The sequence below is a fragment of the Helicoverpa armigera genome, chromosome 31, assembly GCF_030705265.1.
Source record: "Helicoverpa armigera isolate CAAS_96S chromosome 31, ASM3070526v1, whole genome shotgun sequence".
NCBI lineage: Eukaryota > Metazoa > Arthropoda > Insecta > Lepidoptera > Noctuidae > Helicoverpa > Helicoverpa armigera.
Window position 1 is genome coordinate 2228529 of NC_087150.1, and position 25710 is coordinate 2254238.

Below are 25710 nucleotides of genomic sequence, written 5' to 3' on the forward strand. Positions count from 1 at the left end.
TTTATAGGCGAATTAGTTTCAAAAAAATGGGCGGGTTCTATCGAAGGCGTACGAGAGTGGAGCTAGTAATGTTACTCGTCCCTCTCGCACCGCAAATTGTCGCGCTACTTTCTAAGAAGATTTTGCGTTATGACATCTCCGCTAGTCATTTATTTGCTTCGAACTGTGAAGTATACATTTCTCCCAATCTTCTTCTTAAAGAGTGAGCTGCAGGTTTATTCACCTAACAAGCCCTATTGTCAGAGTTTTCTCAAATACGTCTGTCGGTCTCTGACGTATTTCGATACACTACATGACTACACTATTGGTCGGCGCACCACATCGAACAACCGCGATGGCGACCAAAGGGAGTGCTTTCACTTTTCTCTGCGACGCGATTGACCACGGGCACTTACTACTTTTTTATTGTGATCATTGTAATTTTAACGGCCTTAAAGCCTATGTTATATACAGTCCACAAGTTTTATTCATACTATTTACACTCACCCCCTCAGTGATCTCTAAGCCGCCGTGCACGATGAGCACGTGCGCCGTGTGCAGGCGCGAGCGAGCCGCGCTGTGCTGACTGCTCGCCACATGCAACGCTGTATAACCTGCGAATACAACGAGAAATAGTTAATTAAAGTATCAACTGTCTCTTTGGTCTATCTGTCTCTTAGTAATAATACGTCCAAGACCGATTTTGGCCACGGCGGCTGTTCTCATATAAGGAGATTAGCCAACTCCGCAGGACATATTATAGTGCACAAACATTTGCTTGGACACAGGTGCACTCACTATTCCTTCACTCTCATGGCGCGATGGGACGACAATCCAACACCATCGAAAAGAGATCAGATTAAAGTATCATTTCTACGGTCAAAAACGTTCTGCAACTAAATTTAGAGGTCAAGAATATTGTTGTGTTGCTGATTATCGGCTAAGGCAGCTGTTCTCATGTAAGGAGATCTGACAGCTGCGCAGGACATATTATAGTGCACAAGCATTTGCTTGGACACAGGTGCAGACAATCGGCTAGGCGAAGATCATCATTAAACAAAGAGATACTTCAATTTTGTTTTCTTTCAGGACCAGCTAGTATACATAGATTAGACAGACACCAATGACTGTGTTTCGGATGGCACGTTAAACTGTAGTTGGCTTGGCAGTCCTTACGGGTAGCCAGGAGCTAGTAATTCTAACACCAGTCTAACCAAGGCGTATCGGGTTGCCCGGGTAACAGGGTTGAGGAGGTCAGATAGGCAGTCGCTCCTTGTGGCACACTGGTACTCAGCTGCATCCGGTTAGACTGGAAGCCGACCCCAACATAGTTGGGAGATGGACTTACCATCAGCGTTGGTGTGGTTCGGACGGAAGAGCGGCGGCTGTGCGTCGCTGGGACGCAGCAGCTCGCTCAGCACGTCGGCGCAGCGGTCGCCGGCGCGAGCGCAGGCCGTCACCAAGTTGTCACCTAGAGCGTCCACCTGGAAGACAGAATTTAACATTAATTATCTGGCCTATGGGGAGAGGAGCATCGGTTATTGTTTAGGATTCAAGACCGACTGTCAGTCGCGGCGGTTGAGTAGACACTGGTGCAGTCTCTGTTCCATCAGTCTCATTCATTCATCAAGAAATACGTCTTGAGGAAACCTGAGCTGTAAGGTCTGACATTGCTAACTGGCATTGAGCGTACGTGGTGATTAACGCTCATTGCTTCTCTGTACGAAAAGAGGTCGTAGCCCGCACGCAGGACAGTGAAGTATTGGACCGAAATCACTTTGTGACTTTAGAAACTTCATAAAGCAACCCGGAGTTTGTAAATTGGCGGTGTTACACCCTCGTGCCTCGTGCAGCGTTCCCGAAAAACTCAGTAGCAGCCGTTGTTACAATTCCACGTTAGAAGCCGTAAAGCTTCTTTGAGAAAACTCTAACACTAGGTCTTGTAAGATGATTAGAACCTACAGCTAAAAAAGAAGACTCATCATTTCCCGAGCTATAGAAAGAAGACTGGCCAGGGTTAAAGGACGTACCTCATGAAACACAAACTCCTTAGTAGTTAGCACAGTGGGGTCGCTCTTAATGGCGGCTCGGATGCACTGCACCAGGTATCGCGTGAGGATCGGCCGGTGAGGACACCGCAGCGCTGCTGACTTCAGAAGACTTAGGCCTGCTGTGGAGGAGAAGCATCGGTTATTGTCAAGTCTTACAGCCGTTCCTAATACGCTATCTGTTGATTTGCTTGGTAGAGACAGGAATTTGATATTAGTTGTATGGGGTTAATTGCCAAATTTTATCTATAGTAGGCAAATTAACAGATAGATAGAATATGGGAAACGGCCCTCAGACAGTAAATCGTATGTACTTTAGTAAGTCAGGAAGGTAGCTCAGTGGCGGATTTACAAATTTGCCGCTAGTAGGCCATTCAATTTTTGCCGCCCCTAATGATTGTGAACTTAATGATATTTCTGTCAGTTACTAGATTATTTTTGCAACCCGCAATGCACCGAAGAGTTTAATGTTGACCTAACAAGTTTATCTGACAGCGACTTTAAAGCGCAAAACCTCTGTAACTTTTAAACGGCTCAATTGATTTTCTTGAAACATGTCTAAGAACACTCGACCGTAAAACACCTGTAATACAAAAAAAAACTAAATTGAAATCGGTTCATTCGTTCGGATACTATGATCAGTGGCGTACGCCGCATCGGGTGGCACCTGGGGCGGACTACCTATTGAGCACCCCCCAAAAAAAAACGACACAATATAACCACGGACTAAAATTGTAATTGAAGTACTTAAAAATCGAATAGAAATCATTCATGGTGCTTTTTGCTAAGTTTAACATAAAGAAACCGGAGTCATACCACTGCACAGTTATAAAGCGCTAGCTAGTTTTATAAAAAGCAGTGTCAAGTGAAAAAGCCGCGAGCGCAGCGAGCGCAAAATTTTTAAGTTTTAGAACAGTAAAGTACCTACCAAAACGAGTTTATAAAACTGACCTAAAGTGAAAAAGTCGCGAGCGTAGCGAGCGTAAAATTTTTTAGTTTTGGGACACAAACGTACCCAAACAAGTGTGAAAAAAAACCACTGCAAAGAGAAGAAGCCGTGAGCGTAGCGAGCCCGAAATTTGTGATTTTTGGGACGCAATGATATCTAAAGAAATTAGAAAAAAGTAACTGTCAAGTGAAAGGCGAAATTTTTGAGTCTTGGAACACAAAAATACTCAAACAAGTTTGAAAAAATAAACAATGGAAAGTGAAAAAGTTGCGAGCGCAGCGAGCGCGAAATTTTTTGAGTTTTGGGACACAAAAGCGAAATTATTTGGGACACAAAAGCCCTCCACCTCACAGCGTAGAGCGTCAGTTGGTTTTGCTACTTCGGTGCTTTAACTTTTTGTTAGATTGGACTCAAAGAGCGCAGAATAAACCAGAAATGATGAAGGAACCGCGAGCGAAGCGAGCGGATCTTTCAAATTATTTTTATTTAAACGCTTTTGGAATATTTTAAAATTCATGATCACATAAACCTAAGCATATATTACAGTGCGTTTATTAATCTTTATTTATATATGAATTGTGTACTGGTATAATTATTTAAAAAAAAAACTGTAAAAAAATTAGCAAAATTTGCCGCCCCTCTAAATCTGCCGCTCTAGGCACTGGCCTACTTGGCCTATTGGTAAATCCGCCACTGAGGTAGCTTGATTGTGCAGTAAACTATTTTGTTCACAAAAGTCGGTTTCCCACGATTTCACCCGCGTCTTCGGAAATTCTTCCCTTAGACGAATAAAATATAGCCTATATGTTTGTTACTCGACAGTGTGGCTTTCTGACAGTGAATAAATTCTCAAATCGGCTCAGAAATTCGAAGCTTTTAGGGTAAAAAAATAACTAAAAAAAGTTCCCCTTTTACAATATCCATAACCAGTAGGTACTACAAAGGGCGATCGTGTTGCCCAGGTAACTGGTTTGAGAAGGTCAGATAGGCAGTCGCTTCATGTAAAGCTGAATGTGAATTATCAAAATTAATTTATGGCCGATTTCAATAATCTATCTGTGGATTTACTAACTAAAGGTGGGATTTCGACATTGCTTGTATGGAGCTAATGAATGTCAAATTTCTATCTCTAGTAAGTCAATTTACAGATAAATTATTGACATTGGTTATTAGTCATATCAATTATATTTTTTTACAAGCGAGCATTTACTTTCATTCTATTAACATTTACAATTTTACAATGCTCGAATATTCGACCTTCCTGTTGACCATCGACTTTTATTAATTTTGACCTTCGATTTTTATAATTTTTTGACCTTCGACTTTTATATTTTTGACCTTCGACTTTTATTAATTTTTGACCTTCAACTTTTTTTTGACCTTACACATAAGAAAAAAAACGGGCTTTTAATACAAAGGTAACAGTATTTTTTATAGAGTTTTAACTTACCATCACCGACGAACAGAGCAGGGTTCTGAGCCAGCAATCTGTCGCATATGAGAGCGAAGAGTCCGTACTGCATGTCCTCCTTGTCAGAGGTAGTCGATAAACTCAATATTATATGGTGGAGAACACTGGAATCACAATAAAAATAAACTTAATTTAAAATTATAAATACCGGTTTTTAATAAAGGAAAGAGGTGCGTATAAGTTTGAGATATTGCGTTTGAAAATCCGGTTAGACTGAGAGCCGACCCCAACATAGTTGGAAAAAGGCTCGGGAGATATGATGAAAATACGGGATTGCTTGAGAGACTGATTTAAATTTTTTGCACACAAATAATTCCAGAAGGAACGTAGGTGACCGCGCGTTTATAGATTTTTTAAAGAACGCTTTTATTAGGTCGACCCGTATGTAACTATGTAATGGAACCTAAAGTAACTAATTTAACCATCTTCCAAGGATATCAGCGTCATTAAAATTGTCAGCTGTATGTGGTTCTGATGACAATACAATAATATGGTACTGTCGAACTGATCTGATGATGGAGCCGGAAGATATGAACTGGTACTTCATGATAGAACATCGTATCATTGTTGGGGCTGGTTAGTAAACTCTTATAAATATTTTAAATGCATGTACAAAAGTGTGTTTTTGTAGTATTTTTAAGCTATAATTTATTTATTATGTTAGCCACACCACATAATCTGATAGTATGACGCACTAAAGTACCGTTGGCCGACCATAAAGATTTTCTTTTATTGTTTTAATAGATCATTCTTGTTTATGAATCATTTATATATTTCCTCCATATTAAGTTTTTGCATGTGATTGACGCAACTGACTCGAAACGAGGAAAAATAATATCAAACAAGTATATTATTCGCATTTACATATATATAAGTACATATATAGTATGTTATATGTCCTATTTAAGGAAAAACGTTTTAATGTGAAGCGATTCTAAGCTTGCCAGCTATTTAAGTTGTAAAGGTCTTTGTCAGAATATATGTTAAAATAAGAATATTATATGCATTCAAAAGGAAATATTTCGATTCCTTTAAAAATATTATAGTTCAAATGAAAGAGTTCTTTTAATTTTCAAGATACGATAAACTGTAAATCCCAGCTATCATTGAACATTTGTTGCCTAATGCCTTCTTTTCAGGTAGTCAGAAGCCAGTAAGTCTGACAACCATAACCAAGGGGTATTGGATTGCCCGGTTGGGGTGGTCAGACAAGCAGTCGCTTCTTGTAAAATACTGGCACTCAGCATTCGGTTAGACTGGAAGCCGGCCCTAACATAGTTGGGAAAATTCTCGGAGGATGATGATGTTCTCCGATCAAACCAAACTGACAGTCAGTCGCCGAATGTCAGAGCTGCATTCGGTTAGACTGGAAATGATTTTTCGAGCCATCTGTCACAATATGTAAATAAAAAAACTTACCCATAAACTTCTTTCAGATCCCGTTTAGACATTTCCAGGCACATGTTCTTCCTAACGCCTTCTTCAACCCTTTGCAAATGTTCCTGGAATATTTCCTGACAACTCTTTCTCGTTACTTGACAACAATCTTTCTTAGAAAAGTTGTAAACAATATCTTTCTGCATATCTTTGAACTGTTTTAAAGTCATAGACGACATAGAGGCGGTCCTTTCCCGCGATTTCTTGTCGGTGCTTTCTTTTTCCTCCTCAAAATGGGGGATTTCTTGGTATTTTTCATAATCGCTGTTGTAGATAGGGGACCTTTCGGGGGATAGTGTGTATTCTGAATTTGTGGGGTAAAATGACCCTGGGGATGCTGACATTGGGCTCGGAACAGCTTCTGACCTTGGGGGAGTAGGGAAAGTGTAGTCCGTTGTGACATAAGCGTCATTTGAAGTGTTGCTGTATTCATTCTGAACGTAATTCATGATCTGAGTGATCTCTTCGTGGCCGAAGCTTCCCATACCATTATTTTGAGGCATTTCAGGTGAAAAGTCATAGTTTTCGTTCAACAACTGCATCAATTCGTTATGCTGAACCGATTTTTCTGCATAATCGGTAAGATAGGTGTTTGTTACCGATTTCTTTTGCGTGTAATCGATATTTGAGGGCTGGTAATCGTATTCCGGTGTTACAATTACCTTAGGTATCGATTTACTGTTTGTTTCTTCCTTTATTAGTTCCATAACATCTTCTAGGTATGTTTCTCTGTCATTTTGTAGGTATTGTGAGTTTTTTTGTACAGTTTCTAAGGCCTGTTTGACCTCGGAAAAGTTGTCTGTAGTCTGGCATTGGTTCACTAACACCTGGCCGCCGGATAATGTGTGCTTGTTTGTAGTTGTAATTTGATTTATCTGAAAAAATAAACGGTTTATAATTAGTTTTCTACTTAATACTCAAGCTGCGTTTTTATAAACACGATTTTATAAGGTCAACCTGTATGTAACTATGTAATGGAATCTAAGGTAACTAAAACCATCTTCCAAGGATCGTTGTGTCATGAAAATTGACAGCTGTATGTAGTTCTGATGACAATACAATAATATGGTACTGTCGAACTAATCTGATAATGGAACATCGTATCGTGGCTGTGTTTGGACTTGTTAGTAAAGTCCTGTAATGATTTTACGTGTTACGTGATAGCATGTTTTTCTAGTGTGTTTTATAAACTATTACCTAGTAATTTATTTTACGTATCTATGTAGCTATAAATAAACTATAATTTATGTAAGTGACTTCATAATGTCGTAACAAATACCTCTCTGACGCAAAGTTTTTTTTTTAGTTTGTTTACGTCTATAATTTGGTGTTAAATTTTTTCTAGTAGTTCAAACTGAGCTCAAAAACTATGTACGTAATAAGAAGAAATGTGAATCGGTTTGTAATTAACACATAGCTATTACGTATTCACAGATTGGCGCGAATTTATTTGATTGTCAAATAAAAATAGAGCCATTTGTGTAATTAAATACAAGGACTCGCTAAAAGCGGCTGTTTAGAAGATGATTGATTAAGTAATTAAACATTGAGGTACATACGACGGCGAGTGGGAACTATTGCCCGTAAAATATAGCCTATGTTACTCGGGAAGAGTGTAGCTTTCCAACCTAGAAATATTGTTTAAAATCGGTTCGGTAATTTTGAAGCCTTTTATAGTACAAACAAAGAAAAATATATTTTCCCCATCATCATTTCCCGAGCCCTATGTTGGGATCGGCAGTCTAACCGGATGCAGTTAAGTACCAGTCTTTCATAAGGAGCGAAGGAGCGACTGCCTATCTGACCTCCTCATTCCAGTTGCCCGGGCAACCCGGTAACCTTGGTAAGGCTGGTTGTCATACTTACTGCCTTCTGACTACTCGTAACGACCGTGAATATGTATAAATGACAGCCAAAAAAAAATTAAGTTTTATTATAATTTGATAAGTACTTTTGGTGCGAAAACATTAACAACATTTAATTTGTTAAAAGTTTGCAAATTATCATATTTTTTACCAATTCAAATTTTAAAGTAGGTACATTGTGCGACACGCAAAATTAATGACAGCTGTCAAGGACGCCATTTAAAATAATAAAGCCAAAATACATATTTACCTATACTTTTCAAGGTCAAGGTCGATTACAATAATAATAGACATAATGTGCTTATACAGGTAAAAGCAATTGACGTCACAACGCCCTTTTTACGACAGGTAAAAACGCCATCGAAGAAATTAAACGTCATCACCAGCCTAGCCTTTTTCGAAGTATGTTGGGGTCGGCTTCGAGTTTGACCGGATGCAGCTGTGTACTAGTGTGCCACAAGGAGCGACTGCCTATCTGACCTCCTCAACCCAGTTACCCGGGCAACGCAATACTCCTAGGTAAGACTGGTAATGGTTTAATGATGAAATAAAACAATAAGTACAAATAATAAAGAGCTCTATGAACAAAATTCTTTTGTGAAAAAAATATGGCGGAATTTCGCGCCAAATTATCAATTTCAACAAAACAAAATTATTTTGATTGTGACTTGTTCGTGGTGAACCGCTTTTAATTAGATATTATTTTTTTTATCGATTTCCACGTAGTTTAAAGTGCAGTGTTTGCCGCTATGACAAATATTAATTAGTATTTCTTAATTATTTACTCGTTGCCTCTCGTTGACTGCCTCGTTGGTCTAGCTGTCGCAAGTGCGGCTGCTGAGCACGAGGTCTCGGGTTCGATTCCCGAGTCGGGCCGAAATCGCTTTGTGGGTTTTAGAAGACTTTCACAAAGCAGCCCGGAGCCTGGAAGTTGGTGATTGATACACCCGTGCATCGGAGAGCACGTAAATGTCGGTCCTGCGCCTGATCTCTCTCCGGTCGTGTCGGATTTGCCGTCCCATCGGGTTATGAGAGTGAAGGAATAGGGAGTGCACCTGTGTCTGCGCAAATGTTTGTGCACTATAATATGTCCTGCGCAATTGGCTGATCTCCTTAAATGAGAACAGCCGCCGTAGCCGATAATCGGCTAGGAGGACATCATCATCATTATTTATTTATTGTTATGAAACATTTCTTTGAATATTTTTATATATAACTTTTACAAAGGGTTCGGAACTTTAGAAAACTAACATTGAATTTAACGCCATCTATTACACACACATGTAAACTCTTCTCTTAAAATCAGCGCCATCTAGTCTCAACGAGAGAAAACTTAGCAGCCGGCCTTGTGTGTCGTTCCTATAAATACAGTACTTTGTATATCATCAAGTTGTTTTTCCGCATAGAATGTGCTGTGCAAAAATCCAACATCGTTGTATGAATATTAACAAACGCTGCATACTTGGATCGATTTAAATTCGAATTATCGAAACGAGAAACGAATAAAATTAGCTTAGATTTTGAAGAACTCGGGACTAAGTCAAAGCCGAGCGGATTATAAGGTTAAGCAACGCTTGGCGCGGTCAGTCCGTGGATGGGTGACCATCTTGACAAAATGTTAACGAGATCTTCTGTCAGGATAAAATGTAGGTCCCGTCTGTCATTTGAACATCATTGGCAGTTGTTACGGGTAGTCAGAAGCCAGTAGGTCTAACAACAAGTTTTACCAAGCAGTATTGGGTTGCCCGGGTAACTGGGTTGAGGAGGTCAGATAGGCGGTCGTTCCTTGTTAAACACTGGTACACAGCTGCATCCAGTTAGACTGGAAGCCGACCTCAATATAGTTGGTAAAAGGCTCGGCATATGAACTAGCTTATATATTTTTCTTTAGTGTTTGTTTGACCCTAGATGATAACAAAAATTCTTAGAATTTTGAAGTTATTACGTCAAAGTATTTACGCATACGTATAAAAACTTCAAGCTATTAATTTTGTGGTTTAGGTACCTATAGTATAATACCTTGTTTCTTTAAAGCTAGTCTGAACTGTATTACTGAATGAATTGTATGTTATTTGAAAAGCTCTTTTTAGTTAAAATTAATTAATTTTATTGATAACCTTGTAATCGTAATGTCAAGTATATTTTTATTCAATTTTTATGGATTAATTTTTCTTGTTATATTATCTTTTGGCGCCATAATACACACTTAAGTCGTGGTGGCATGGTGGATAAAGAAGTTTGTATTCTTCTTATTTTTATCTATGGCAGCCGTTAGAGATTTTTAGACGCTTTCGTTCAAAATCAAAGAGAAAGCATGACACTTGAATGCCATCGACATTTCTCCATGACGTATCGAATTTTTCGTCATGAGTTTAAAAGAGCGCATGACAAGATGTCACGCTTGGAGGAAGTTTTTGAAGAAAAAAAAATCATGTGACAAATCATGTGCTACGTCAACCGTTAAAAAATATAGTACAAATACCTACCTATCTAATTCTTTTGCAAACATTTAAATTCAAACAAAACATCATCTGCCCAGCCTTTTCTCAACTACATATGTTGGGATTGGCTTCCAGTCTAACCAGATACAGCTGAGTACCAGTGTGCCACAAGGAGCGACTGCCTATCTGACCTCCTCAAGCCATTGACCCGGACATCTCAATATCCCTTGGTAAGACTGGTTGTCACTTTCCGGCTTCTAACTACCCATAACGACTGCCAAAGATGTTCAAATGACAGCCGGGACCCACCAATTTATCGTGCCTTCCGAAACAGAGGATCTCGTCAAAACAAGATAATCACGGTACAGGTTGACTCTGAATTGGTCAGTTAGGTCTTATGTAGATGACTCATGTCTGTTTGGCTGTGCTATCAAAACTACCAGAGAGCGTACAAGTGCTAATAATTGATATAAATTGTTGTTACTGCGTGCGTCAACGTGCAAGATAGAAGTACCTACTTTAGATTCTTTACAATGATTTTGAGAGCTCGTGGCAAAGTCAAAAGCCACGCGGATCGGTCGATCATAAAAGTCGTTCGGTCGGTATGTGGATGGATGACCATCTTTATCAAAACAAGTTCTTCTTTGTTTCGGGAGTCACGCTAAACTCGGTCCCGGCTGTCATTTAAACATCATAAAGTCAAAGTAAAAAACGTTTATTGAAAGTAGGCTAGTTTTTAGCACTTTTTCACGTCAAATTTACAAAAAGACAGCTCCCACAAAACGCAGTTTTACGCAGTTGTCACAAGTAGTCAGAAGCCAGAAAGTTATTACCAGTCTAACCTACTGGACTATGTCTGGGTAACTGAGTTGAGGACATCTGATAGGCAGTCGCGCCATGTGGCATTCTGGTACTCAGCTGCATCCAGCTAGCTAGACTGAAAGCCGACCCCAACATAGTTTGGGAAAAGGCTTAGTAGATGATGAATATGAAACAGGTTTATTTTCATTTAGGCTTGTGAGGATACTAGGGGATACTATGTATAAGTTAATTGAATTACTAACCTTGTAATCTTGATCCTGTGCAGGGTAAGGCAACACCGAAGAGTAGTTCGTCAACTTATTCTTAATAGGCCCTCGCGAAATACAAACTGTCTGCTTCTTCTTCTTCTTCTTACTGTCTTCATCTAGCCCCAACTTCTCCAATTCCTCCGCCAGATCCTCGGCTTGCTCATCCTTCTCCGCTTTGTCTTCATTCTCAGGTTTATCGACATTCTCCGCCTCTTTAGTGTCGGAGAAGCCGCTGTCTTCTGAAGAATGGGAGTGTATCCTCTCTTTGAAAGGCTCCTCAATGATTTTAAATTCGAAATTATTTAATTCGTCATCTTCATTGTCTGAGGATTCCTCTTTAACGGGCTTTTTGTCCTCCAAATGCAATTTATCGAGGTTCTCCAAAATGGCGGCAACTGTGTTCGTATTTTTTGGTGGTTTGACTTCTGTCTTTATTTCAGGTTTCTCTTCTATTTTCTCTTTTTTATCGATTTTTGGTTTTTCCTTTTTCTTTCCGAAGAGGTTTTTTATGATTGTTTTAAAGGATTTTTTATCTGTGGACTCCATTGGGATTGGTTTGGCGTTTGACACTCTGGCACTTCCCATAGTTGTTATGTTTTGTTTTTATTTTTGTAGCTCGGTTTTACATCTGAAACAAAGAAAATACATACAATTAATTATTGAATCATAAATAAAAGGACTTGGATGACACGTTGTGTTAAAATTAAAAGCTTAAAAGACAGAATTCCGTGAACTACTTTTTAAAAGAAAAAAAAAAATGCGATCTTCTTTTAGAAGTGTGACTTTCGCAATATATATTTCAATACGAATTATTCTAGTGTTAACACTACAGTAAAAATAATGTAGGTATTGAAAGAAAACGTTTTTCGAAGAAATTTCTTGGCCTTCAAAAATAGACATTCTTCTAAGAAAATGAGAGTGCAATAATAAAATTACGCCTTATGAACCAATAACGGTTTCGCGATTCCACCGCCGTTTATCATGACGCACACAAATATATCTTCTGGTGTACTCGCTCTAGCAAACAGTAACACATTGCGTGCGAACATTTCCACAATGTCCGCGAAACTGCAAAGTGAGCGAACACATGCTAGCTGTGTACTCTTGGATCAATTTTAGTGGGATCTTGCCATGACAAATGACTGTCAACTACGGAGGAAGGAAAGATAGTATGAATGCCATAAGGAAAGTAGGCCAGGCACCTTCTCGTACGTCAAGCAACGTACGGTACGCGTGATCAGTTACAAATCAAAACCAATCTGTCAAATATATTGGTCTTGATTGATTGATTGGTGAAAATAAATGGGCTCGTTCCATATAAGACATGTGATGATATCCTCCTAGTCAATTATCGGCTACGGCGGCTGTTCTCATGTAAGGAGATCAGCCAACTGCTCAGGACATATTATAGTGCACGAGCATTTGCGCAGACATAGGTGCACTCCCTATTCCTTCACTCTCATAACCCGATGGGACGGCAATCCGACACGACCGGAAAGAGATCAGGCGCAGGACCGACATTTACGTGCTCTCCGATGCACCGGTGAATCAATCACCAACTTCCAGAATCCGGGCTGCTTTGTGAAAGTCTTTAAGTTTATAGTGTAAAAGACATGTAAGAACGGAGCGAACACGCGTATTTTGGCGCGCTAATTTCTTAGGAGACTGCGTTATGATATCTCCGCTAGTCATTTCTCTATGCTGCCAAGAATACAGAATCAATTATTTAAGCAACAAATTGACATTAGTACCTAGAACTAGTCACATTTTAGCCAAAACACGTCGTTTTATCTACAACAGATTGTTAGATTTTGGCTTAAAGCCAACGTGCAATGCATGACTAGCTTATAACAAATCTAAAGTGTGTTCATTTGTTTGTTTTTAAGCCACACGCTTTGTAGACCGTACTGTAACTGTCGGCTGATAGTTGCCCTAAGGATGACCTACAATTTATTTTGAATGTAATTGCACTAATATTCATATACGTACTGTATTATAAGCCTTATGAAACTATACGTTGACTAAAATTTTGTAGCGTGTCGCTCTTAGTTGAAGCGGGCGAATCCACAGGAAATAGCTAGTTATTCTTAGTGATATTAATGCGAAAGTAACTCTTTATCTTTTCAGTCTTACCTAGGGGTATTGGGTTGCCGAAATAACTAAGTTGAGGAGGTCAGTTAGACAGTCGCTCCTTGTGTAACAGTGGCACTCAGCTGAACCCGGTTACACTGGTAGCCGACCCCAACTTAGGGTGCTTACATAAAAAAACAGGTTTCCGGTTCAGACAAACCTGTACGGGTAGGTACCGATCAGTGCAGGTATAATATTTCAATACAATCCTATTCACTCACTTATAAAGGAACAGGTTGTTTACCTGTTTCAACTTACCTGTTTCTTTATAAGTGAGTTAGTTGGGAAAAGGTAGATGACTGACCCTATTCAAATTGAATTTGGTACACAAATTGTCTAGAAGCAGCTGAAACCACAGGCAATATCTATTGACGTTATATATAGATCTGAATTCAGCAAGTTTCTGAGAAGCGACGTGTAAATGGACTGTTCCTAACCTTGGCAGAAGTCCTCGTCCTATTTACAAGTTTTATAGATTTCGGGATGTTAATGCTCTCCCGGTAAAAGGTCGTTTCGAAACTGTTGTGAAATAAAAACATTGTTTAAATAATATGACGACGCGTTTCAGAAAAACAGACGTGTTTATCTATCCTAATACATGTCTTTTTTAACGACGTCAAAAATCATCAAATGACCCCTCCCGCTGTGGGTTAGCAGCGGTGAGGGAGTGCCAGACTCTTGCTGACTAAAAACCGTCGTATTCCGTCGTAGGCCTTTTATGTATTTGTGACCTAAAGACTTGTTAATGGAAAGCTACACTCTTCCCGAGTAACATCATCCACCGAGCCTTTTTCCCAATCATGTTGGGGTCGGCTTCCAGTCTAACCGGATTCAGCTGAGTAGGTACCAGTGCTTTACAAGAAGCGACTGCCTATCTGACCTCCTCAACCCAGTTACCCGGGCAACCCGATACCTTACGATTAGTTAGACTGGTGTTAGACTTACTGGCTTCTGACTACCCGAAAGAACTGCCAAGGATGTTCAATGACAGCCGACTCTTCCTGAGTAACATAGGATATATTTTATTTCTAAACAGGCAGTAGACCGCAGTGAAATCGCGGAAAAAATTCTAGTATATAATAGATATATAGGTACTTATGTAGTTATCGGTTAAGGAAACATTCATAAATATTATCGTTCATCTACTTATCTATGTTCGTATGTGCGTCCAATCTACTTAAGTACTTTATGTATGTCTATTTTTATATTTAATGATATCATGCTGCGTTGAAGATTCAAGGTTAAGCGACAATTGACGCGGACACTGCGTGGATGGGTGACAAGAGTTTTTAGTGTTTACACTGCTTTATGTATGTTTAAGTTATTTTCAAGACGTGGCGGCCTAGTGAAGAATCTAAAGTATGAGTATGTGGGTTTGATACCAGGTCAAGTACCAATGGAACTTTTCTAAGTTTGTATGCACTTTCTAAGTATATCTTGGACACTAATAACTGATTAAAGGTGAAGAAAAACATCTTGGGGAAACCTGGACTATAAAGTCTGAAATCACCAACCCGCATTGAGCAAGCGTGGTGATTAACGCTCAATCCTTCTCCGTGTGAGAGGAGGCCGCAGCCCAGCAGTGCGACGGTAAAAAGCCTGATGATTATGTATGATATAACTAAAACTAATTAAAAAATATACGTTGTTGACAATGTATTTTTTTTTAATGAGCATTTTAATAGTTAAAGAGACTTAAAGGTACAATATAGGGACAAACGGACAGCGAAATATTTTCGCATTGACCGATTTTCCGAGCGGAAAAGCCCGATTTTCCGGTCAATTTTCTCGCTTGTAAACTGATGGAAAAGCCGCAAACGTAGAAAAAAGAATACGCATACGCAGAACATCATCATCCTCCGAGCCTTTTCCCAACTATGTTGGGGTCGGCTTCCAGTCTAACCGGATTCCGCTGAGTACCAGTGCTTTACAAGAAGCGAATGCCTATCTGACCTCCTCAACCCAGTTACCCGGGCAACCCAATACCCCTTGGTTAGACTGGTGTCAGACTTACTGGCTTCTGACTACCCGTAACGACTGTCAAGGATGTTCAATGACAGCCGGGACCCATCCGAAACACAGTCATTGGTGTCTAAGATACATAAGATAAAATTACCATGGCAACTGTGATTCGAAGATTGGAGTAAAAAATATATATTTATGATTGTTTTTTTACTGTCTATTTTTAACTTCTATATAAGTATGTATGTACCCATATGACCTTGAACTCGTATGAGTCAATACGCAGATATTTTCGTACGATAGGTACCTAAAAGGTGTGCAGAATTCATGTTTTGATTTATAACAGCAACGTGAGAAGATAATATCTTTATAAATTAAAATATTGAAAAAACAACTATGGTGGACTTCGATAACCTCAGATAGGTTATCGAAATCCATCCATCCATCCGTCTTTTGATTTGAATTTTGACATCAAGATGTTCTATCATGAAGTTCCAGTTCATATCTTCTGGTTCCATCATCAGATCAGTTCGTAATAATTTGTCAAAAATATGGAGCTAATGTCAAAATTAAAACTGTAATAAGAAAACCTAAATCTGTTTGGAATTCTAAATAATAAAGAGGAAACATTATTTCGTTGTACCCTAAAGCCACATAAAATACTGAACCGAATTGAAAAATTCTTTCACTGTTGGAAATCTACACTCTTCCCGAATAACATAGGCTATATTTTATCCTGGTAAGGGCGGTAGATCCCACGGGACGCGGGAAAATAGCTAGTAGTTTAATATAGGATCATGGCGGCGGAAGAATTTGTGGGAATTATCTAGAAACACTTTAAAATAGAAAGCTAAATAAAATATTTGATGAAGATGGTTCAGTGCTATTTGTCTAAGAACTCTCAAACGTGGGTGTTGAAAAAGTGCTGAAGTGTTGACGTCTAGACAATCGTATTGTGAGAAACCCTCTGGCAATATGTAGTTTTCAAAATGTCAAAGGTTATCAGATAGATTCCGGTTGCGGTTTCATCCGTGTATTTTTTTTTTAACGACGTCAAAAATCAGCAAATGTCCAGAATCTTACTGACTAAAACCCGTCGTGTTCCGAAGAAAGCCTTTTATGTGCCAGGGCCGCGGTAACTCTTTCGAACAATCCACAGCCACCGAAGCTGGGGCTGCGGGATTGTTCGCGCGAGTTACCGCAACCCTGGTACGGTCAACTTCAGGTCAGTGGTAACAGTTTTATAGGAAAATCGTACTTATTACTATTGAGTTAAGGTGCATTACAGTTACCACTGATGTGCAGTCTACCGTACATAAATGTCTAAGAAGAAACATGGTGTGTTTCAGTCATTAAGAGTCTGACACTCCCTCATGCTACACCCACAGCGGGAAATGACACCATTTTATGATTTCCCACCAAAAAAAAAAGACTTCCCAAGTACCAGTTATGGTTGATGGTCAGGTAGGTAACAATGCCGGGGCTGCGGGATGTTCGAAAGAGATACCGCGGCCCTGGTACATAAAAGGCCTATGACGGAACACGACGGTTTTTAGTCGGTAAGAGTCTGACACTCCCTCACCGCTGCTAACCCACAGCGGGAGGGGTCATTTGATGATTTTTGACGTCGTTAAAAAAATAAGGTAGGTAACAATGTAACTTTCCTTAGCTATTGTGTGTGAGTGACTGAGTTAAGGTGAAGGAAAACATATTGAGGAAACCTGGACTTGTATGACATTGCCAATCCACCTTGAGTAAGCGTGATGATTATATGTATCTGTTCTGTTATCGTTCCACTGCTGGGCTGCGGCCTCCTCTCACACGCAGAAGGATTGAGCATTAATCACCACGCTTGCTCAATGCGGGTTGGTGATTTCAGACTATAAAGTCCAGGTTTCCTCGAGATGTTTTCCTTCACCTTTATATCAGCCATTGGTGTCCAAGATATACTTAGAAAGTACAGATGATTATATGTATGGGAAGAGGCACGTATGGCTTTATAGATGACTTTGCCATGAAGAATAAAAATAATAAGAATTTGATAGACAAAGATTATTATGATCAGCAAAAACTAATTTATGTATATTACTTAAGCAAAACTAAAAATAACACAAGTAGAACTTGTTTACGGGGCTTTACATAACAATAGTTAATAGTAATAATGTTGTGATCTAAACTAGAACCGGTGTTTTATTTATATCAATACATAGTTTAAACATTTGCGTATTTTTCCAAATTATTCTTTACTTGATTCAAAAACCGGTAAGTCTGACAACCAGTCTTACCAAAGGGTACCAGTACTTTACAAGGAGCGACTGCCTATCTGATCTCCACAACCCAGTTACCCGGGCAACCCAACTCCCCTTGGTTAGAATGGTGTCAGACTTACTGGCTTCTGACTACCCGTAACGACTGCCAAGGATGTTCAATGACAGCCGGGATTTAGTTTAACGTGCCATCCGAAACACAGTCATTGGTGTCTAAGATATACTTAGGAAGTACATACAAACTTAGAAAAGTTCCATTGGTACTTGTCTGACCTGAAATCGAACCCGCGCCCTCATACTTGAGAGGTTGGTTCTTTGCCCACTAGGCCACCACGACTTTTTAGCTTAAAATTGTCATAATGTATATAGGTTTATCTTATGAAGTGGATCTATTACCAGGTTACTATAAATAAAATTAATAAGCCCGTATTTCTATTAATAATTAAAGAATCAAAAGCATTGTTAGGTACATGCCAATTATTATTATTAATAATGAAGATTATTATTTCCTCGACTCTGAGTGCAAAAACAGGATAAATTAAAGTCTTATTATATTTTAATAGGTTGTATTACATATGTTATGGACCATGTGATTAATTCGGGCATTATTTATAATGCCCGAGCATTATGAATAATGTCTAGCTTTATCGGGCCAAGTGATTAATAACTATCTTAACTTCATTATTTATCACATTGCACGGGCATTATTATATTGCTACATGATAGTTGGGCAATTTGATAATAAAGCTATATTTTATGCGGTGCGAGGGTGGCAGTTGTTCTAATAAATAAATCATGTTACTTGCTACATATTTTATGATTATTGTTTTAAATTATATGTTCTATTTTAATGTGAAATTATAAGTCTAGCCACAAAATTATTAATTGGACAATTGTCATCTAATTTACTAACTCGGCCTAATTTTTCTTGGCTCGTTTTTTTTTATGGTAGAATTTAATTTGGATTCAAAACATTGTATTAAAAACTGAACTTAGTGACGAAAACGAATCGCTGCAAAACCGACTCCACGTAGTCTTGTCTGCCCTACCCCTAGAGTGCAATTCAAAACCGCGTAGGCGCGGAGGGGCGAGGCGGCCTGCGAGCTGAGGCGCAGGTAGTTTCAGCGCCCGCCGCCGCGGCTGAGGCTGGCCGGCGGAGCCGGCGGAGCCGGCCAGCAAGCCGAAGCTGCGGTGGTGAGCGTGAAAACTATCTGCGACGATAAGCTCGCATGGGACCGCCGGAGTCCCGCAGCGCCGGAGCCGTGACAGAAGCCATGCTTGCTGCATGTTGCATGCTTACTTCTATGCTCTGTTAATTGATATGGGATGTGTTATATTTAGTTTATTTTAAGCTAAATGTCAATAACAATAAAAAAAATGAAATTAAATATGTTTGTATTACTTTGCCCAAAAGGTCACGGGCAATATGTATAGTGCCCGGTCAATTTGATTGTTTGAATAATTATTATCAAACTGCGCTCTCATATTGGGCATTATTCATAATGACTGGGCATTATGTATACTGCCCAATTTATCACTTGGTCCATAACACATATACTATTAATCTTTGCCAGTACAAAAAACTAGAACATTACTCATGCAAATTTCAACCTTAACATTGTAGCTACAAAGTCTATTTTTGTTTGGCAATATGACTAAGACTACTCAATTAGCCTATTCACGGAATTTACGACATTATTCCGTTAGACAGAAAGTCTATTTTAAAATGACAAGTGACTGTTGAACCATTTTTTCTGTGAATGTGTTACTGTCAATCGAATTTGTACTTTATGTTTAAGAGCTTAAAATCTATTATTGGATAGCAAGTTGTGTGTTCTAAGTGCTCATTAATTTGCATATATTGAAATACTTATTGCAATATCTAGACACACGGCAGTGTGTCCGCCAAGTTCGAGCAAAAAAAGCGACACACCGGCCGTGGGTTATATTACACGAACCATTTCGGGCCAAATTCGAACACCCTATAACTCAAAATCTATTTTGTTCGAGCAAAAAAAGCGACACACCGGCCGTGGGTTATATTACACGAACCATTTCGGGCCAAATTCGAACACCCTATAACTCAAAATCTATTTTGTTCGAGCAAAAAAAGCGACACACCGGCCGTGGGTTATATTACACGAACCATTTCGGGCCAAATTCGAACACCCTATAACTCAAAATCTATTTTGTTCACGCATATCAAATTTCAAGTATCTGTTGAGACCCCCTCACTTATCTAAAATACAAAATTTCATTAATATACCTATTGTAGGTCTTGAGATATTGACGTCAGAAAATCGCTATTTTTACTATACACTCACTGACTGACTGACTGACTGACTGACTGACTCACTCATCAAAAACCTAGACCACTTCCAATGGTCGTATTGACTTGAAATTTGGCATGGAGGTAGGTCTTTATGTCAAGGTAAAGGGAAAAATCTGAAAATGGTCAAGTGTGAGTCGGTTTTAAAATAATGAAGGTGTTTTATACCCCTAAGGAACTAAAACGAACTAAATTTATCTATATTTATATAATGTATCTTCGAATGGTCGTACCGATCTGAAATTCGTTACAAAGGTTTGTATTTAGTCAAAGTAAAGTAAAAATCTGAAAACGGCCAAGTGTGAGTCACTTTCGAAAATAACGAATGTGTAACTTTGATCCACAAACATAATATATGATAACATGTCATGTCAGTCAGTTGGTAAATCTAGTTCATTTCTTTGTAAGAAGCGTGCATATTAAAAAATCTGAAAGATAGAATAAATGAGTCATTTCCTTAACTAACTTAGTCATATGAAAAAAACCATTGTCTGTAAAGTCGTTTTACTGACGATAGTTGAACGTGACAACGTGAGTAGCTGCCGATTGTGCCTCTTTGTCGCTCGCTGCGTGCTCTCGCTTGCACTTCAAGCCTTAAACGGAACGCCTCAGAGCGAGGTAACGCCGCATGAGTCATGTTTTTTCGTGCGTGCAGCCGGCTCCATCGATTTATAAGACGTTGTCACGTCAAAAAATAAAATAAACAACCTTACAAAAATAAATGAAATCCCACCCAAAACATAAATGTGAAAGACTGCCAAGTTCGATAATATGGGAACGCTTCGCCTATAAAAGCAGTGAGATCTGAATAAGTACCAAGTTCCATACACATACCTCAGTTAAAAATAGTTACTTTTTAATGATGTTACTTGGCAAGTTTTAATAGAAAATTAAATACTTGATTCATTGCATTTAGTAGGTTTATAACAAGGTGTGTGAAAACTTGCCAAGTAGCATCATTAAAAAGTAACTATTTTTAACTGAGGTATGTGTATGGAACTTGGTACTTATTCAGATCTCACTGCTTTTATAGGCGAAGCGTTCCCATATTATCGAACTTGGCAGTCTTTCACATTTATGTTTTGGGTGGGATATAATTATTTATGACCTTATGTGCTAATTTGAGTTTTATCACTTCACCAATGGTTATTTATTTTGTTATGTCACTTTGTTGGTTTTTAGAAACTTTCACAAAGCAGCCCGGAGTCTGGAAGTTCGCCGGCGTCCCCGAATGCTACTCAGTAGCAGTCGTTGTTACAATTCCACGTCAGAGGCCGTCAGGTGGAGTTGAGTTAACTCTGACATTAGGGCTTGTTAGGTGATTAAACCTGCAGTTCACTCTATAAGAACAACACCTTATTATGATAATGACTCTTTCTCATAGTTTTTTTCTGTCCCAAAAATCCGAAATCCCAGCTGGTGCCTTCAAGGATTTGAGTTGGCTGTAATATTTAAAAGTTACTCTTCACAGCCGGATCAAGAGGCCTTTCTTGAAGACCTGTCTAACACTGAAAGAATTCAAATCGGTTCAGTCATCATCATCTCAGCCATAGGACGTCCACTGCTGAACATAGGCCTCTCCCTTAGATCTCCACAGATACCTGTTGGAGGCGACCTGCATCTAGCTAGCGTCTTCCGAAGACCTTTATAAGGTCGTCTGTCCACCTTGTTGGTGGACGTCCTACGCTGCGCTTGCTAGTCCGGTTCAATCGTTTCAGTATTCAATATTATATGTTTGCTAAACATTTATAAAATACATTGCTAAATGGTACATTAGTCAGCTGAAAAACATTAATTTAGCTTGTTATCAGAGCACTTCCTTTGTTTATCATCGCTATTGATAATGACTTGACGTCAGGACTTGAGTTTACGAGTATTTTTGTGTCCTACAATCTGTTATGTCTGTTCCTCTTTCAAATAGGAGCATTGTCATTAGCCATAGGGTGTCTACTATAGAATACACGCCTCCTCCATTCTGTGGGGTTATTCGAAAGAGTTACTGTGGCCCTGGTACACAAAGGGCTTAAGAAGGAACATGGTGGATTTTAGTCAGTACGAGTTTGACACTCCCTCTCACGGCAACCACAGCAAGAACCTTTCTTTACAGCAAGGAGCGCAAGAGCCTTTTTTATAATGATTTCCTATCATATGAAAAAAGGGGAAACCTTCACTAATTTTTAAAAGCGGCGGTTGCAAGCGTCCTGCTTCCAGCGCCTACCTACTTTATCAAATTATGCGACAAACTCATTGACGGCTGTGTTAGTCCATGGTCGCTAATCAAGTACCTACTGCAACCATCGTATCTCATGCATGTCGCATGTCTTCCATACTACTCTGTCTGATGACATCTCATAAGTAACAAGCGTTCTAACCATAGAGAACAATGGAATTACTCCTAAGACAGTAGCATCCCCAAAAAGCGGGAGTTCAGAGGCGAGGAAACCCGCCAATTTCTTGTAAAACCAAAAGTTTTTGGCGGATGTGTCAAATGGACCGAACGCCATTAGTTCAGTAGAAAAAGACGAACCCTCCTCCGAGCCTTTTTTTCAACTATGTTGGGAACGGCTTCCAGTCTAACCGGATGTAGAAAAAGTCTAACATGTACGGAAAATTGCAAGCTTTACGCGCGAACACACATACAATTCATGACTCGCGGGAAACAGTACCTAAATATTTATAGCGAGTTACATATGTTGTTAGCCTAGTTATCTTTACAAAGCTGTTGTTATCAGCTCATTTGGCTAAACAGGGATTATTTATATGTGTACGTATGTAAATATTATCTGTCTGATAAACGCATGAACTGAGTGACTGACATTGACACCTATATACCGAGAATCATCATCATCCTCCTAACATTATATCTAAGTAGCCGTTTTTCCGATTTCACCAGCGTCTCATGGGAACTACTGCCTCTCTCTTCCTCCTGCCCTGTTCCCAATTTTATTTGGGGTCGGCGCAATATGTCATCCTCTTCCATTTTCCCCTGTCTCTCGTCACACTGACACTCACTCCCTTCTTATTCATGTCATCTTTAAGGCAATCCATCCATCTTTTCTTAGGTCTTCCTCTTCCTCTCCATCCGTCTACATTTATACTTAGCACTTTGTTGCATGCGTATCATCCCTCCTCCCCTGACAATATTTTACTTCTCATCTTTTCTGTATGATGTGGGAACTACTGCCTGTATCGGGATACAACTCCACATAAACCATCTAAATATTCAGAACCAAGCCTAAACATTTGGTTTAGATAGGTGAGCCCGTTCTTGTGAGTTATAAAATTACAACGAAAAGTTATATTAACTTAAATACATAGATTTGATATGCGATTGTCACATGTTTTTATTAGGTGGACCTGTATGTAATTATGTAATGGAATCTAAGATAACTAAAACCATCTTCCAAGCATCGGAGCGTCTTGAAAGTTGACAGCTGTGTGTAGTTCTGAAGACAATACAATAATATGGTACTGTCGAACTGATCTGATGATGGAGCCGGGGGATATGAACTGGAACTTCATGATGGAACATCGTATAGTAGCTGTGTTTGGACTTGTTAGAAGCGTTTTTTTGTGACAAGAACTAAATTGATATGTATCGAAGAATAATGGTAGTATGTAAATTATGCAGGTCGAAACATTTCGAAAAACGCAGGTAAGGCCCTTTAAATATTATAATTTTGTTTGTTTGCTAAGGCATTGTAAAGTGGACTCAATAAAATTTGAATAAACTCCTAAGAAAACATTTTTTTTATGAAAAATTAATAAGTTATCTAGCTGATTTCAAGGTTACAGCTGTGTTTACTTGGCCATCGAGTTCTAGAGCAATATAAAAGTAAATATGATTGTGCTATTCAGTGTTTTTCGGAAGAAACCGACTTTTTTCGTATTTTTTGTAATTAAGGCTTCTAGTTGTTTTTTTTTGTAAGAGTTTTTGATCTTTTTTAAAGTGTCTATGTGATTTTTTTTTTATTCTTGTGGATCGATAAAGATTAAACTAGTCATACTCGTTGATACCACATTTTTCATTTATTCCCGATGGATCCCATTTTCTTTTTCTATTGAATCCCACATTTAGATGTCTTTTGTAGATATTTGCAAGAAAAATGTTTTACAAAAATTAAATATAAAAAAATATGTATTTCCGAATTGATAACCTCCTACGTTTTTGGACTTTCCAAAATCCAGGAGGTTATCAATTCGGATGTTAGTATTTTTTTCAATACAAAACCTAACTTGACATGCGTGTAATTTTTTTTTGACCTAAATATCAAAGATAACAGAAAATAGGCCTCCTATAATATTTTACCAACTTGGTTTCTTGTGGTCTTTCGTTGATCTATTAGATTATTTTATCACAATTATTGAATTCATCTATACTTATATACTTGTTTAGTAATATAATAAAGATGAGCATAATTATTTTGGTTGTTTGGATCCCAAGAGCGCGCGCACACTACAAATTTTTTGTAGGCCGATGCGAAGTAATTATTAATCTGTGGTTTGGACTCATACATCAGTATGAAAATGAATGGAAGTACACACGTATCAACGGTCAGGTATCAGACCGACTAAATTTTTTTATTGAATTCACAATTGTCAAAAAGAAACTACCACTACTGTCGACCAACTGTTTAGTCTGCTGCAGTATGTGTTTTTTGTATTGACAAAAAAAGTTAGTTGATTTCGTAAACATACATAAATAAAACCTTCATTGAAGGTAAATAAAAACCTGTAAATATTGCAAGGAAAATCGTACGAAGGCCTTAATACAGACGACTATAGATTTGACATTTAAAAACATGAACTGGTTACAACCGGATCAGAGGCGGAGATACATAAGTTGCACAGTCTATATAGTTACCTAACTCTATTAACAAATAATAGAGTATTATGTATACATATATAATGCAATATTAACTTTAAGATAATTGAAAAATATGTTTTGAAATGATAAGGAAAAATATTTGATTTTAGTCAATCAGGTCAAAACCTATTTACGAGCGCGCGAAATACGAGTATTACAGCACCAAGCATCAAGCAAATAAGAGTCGAAAGTAAGAAAATCTAGGGCCAAAAATAATAACTTCTGACTGGACTCAGGAACATCAAAATGGTTTTCAAAAACAAAAAAAATGTTGCAAAGTTAAAATACTGGATTGGAAGAGCGGGAAAATTATGTGTTTAAAAAAGTAGCAAATATAAAATTAATTTAGAAAGATGAAAAAAAAAAATAGTTTTAAAAAATACCCTATTTCAAATATGTTGGTAAATGACCTCTACCCATTGTGCTATGTTAATAATTAATATGATTATGACAGAGAAAAATCGCTGGACATGCATAAAAACACGTCGAATATAAAACCTCTTTCTTTTTAGGGAAGTGAGTTGAAAATGGATTCTATATTATATACTTCAGCACATCCTTTTACCACATAACAAGCTTGTGCTAAAAGAAAAAAGGAAAATGGCATCCGCGTTAGAATTTTGAAATTCGAACATCGTACGCATCCAAGATGGCGGATTGACGTAACATTACCGTCAGTTCTAATTTAAATTCGGTTGCATTTAGCATCAAATGTTTATTATTACTTTTTAATCTTAATAATAAGTGTCTTTATTGATCTTGTTCTGATTTCTTCAAAAATAATTAAAATTATGTTTCGTAGAAAACAAATAAGAATGATAGGTTATCGTCTAGATTCCGAATTCCCACAACGCAATACTGCCGTCGTATGAAAGAAGGGCACATCTACCATTTT

At 38.4% G+C, this 25710-nt stretch overlaps 1 protein-coding gene across 1 annotated transcript in view; it reads right to left on the minus strand.

Annotated features, from left to right (window-relative positions):
- Positions 1–25710, minus strand: part of LOC110382620 (uncharacterized) — a 61152-nt gene that overhangs the window by 3552 nt on the left and 31890 nt on the right. Inside the window, exons 2-7 of the mRNA XM_064043337.1 lie at positions 11255–11888; positions 5867–6759; positions 4427–4551; positions 2010–2149; positions 1328–1463; positions 487–593 (exon numbers count right to left, since the gene is read on the minus strand). Coding sequence (XP_063899407.1) covers positions 487–593; positions 1328–1463; positions 2010–2149; positions 4427–4551; positions 5867–6759; positions 11255–11845 — 1992 coding nt within the window. The 5' untranslated portion in view covers positions 11846–11888. The remainder of the gene's footprint in view (positions 1–486; positions 594–1327; positions 1464–2009; positions 2150–4426; positions 4552–5866; positions 6760–11254; positions 11889–25710) is intronic.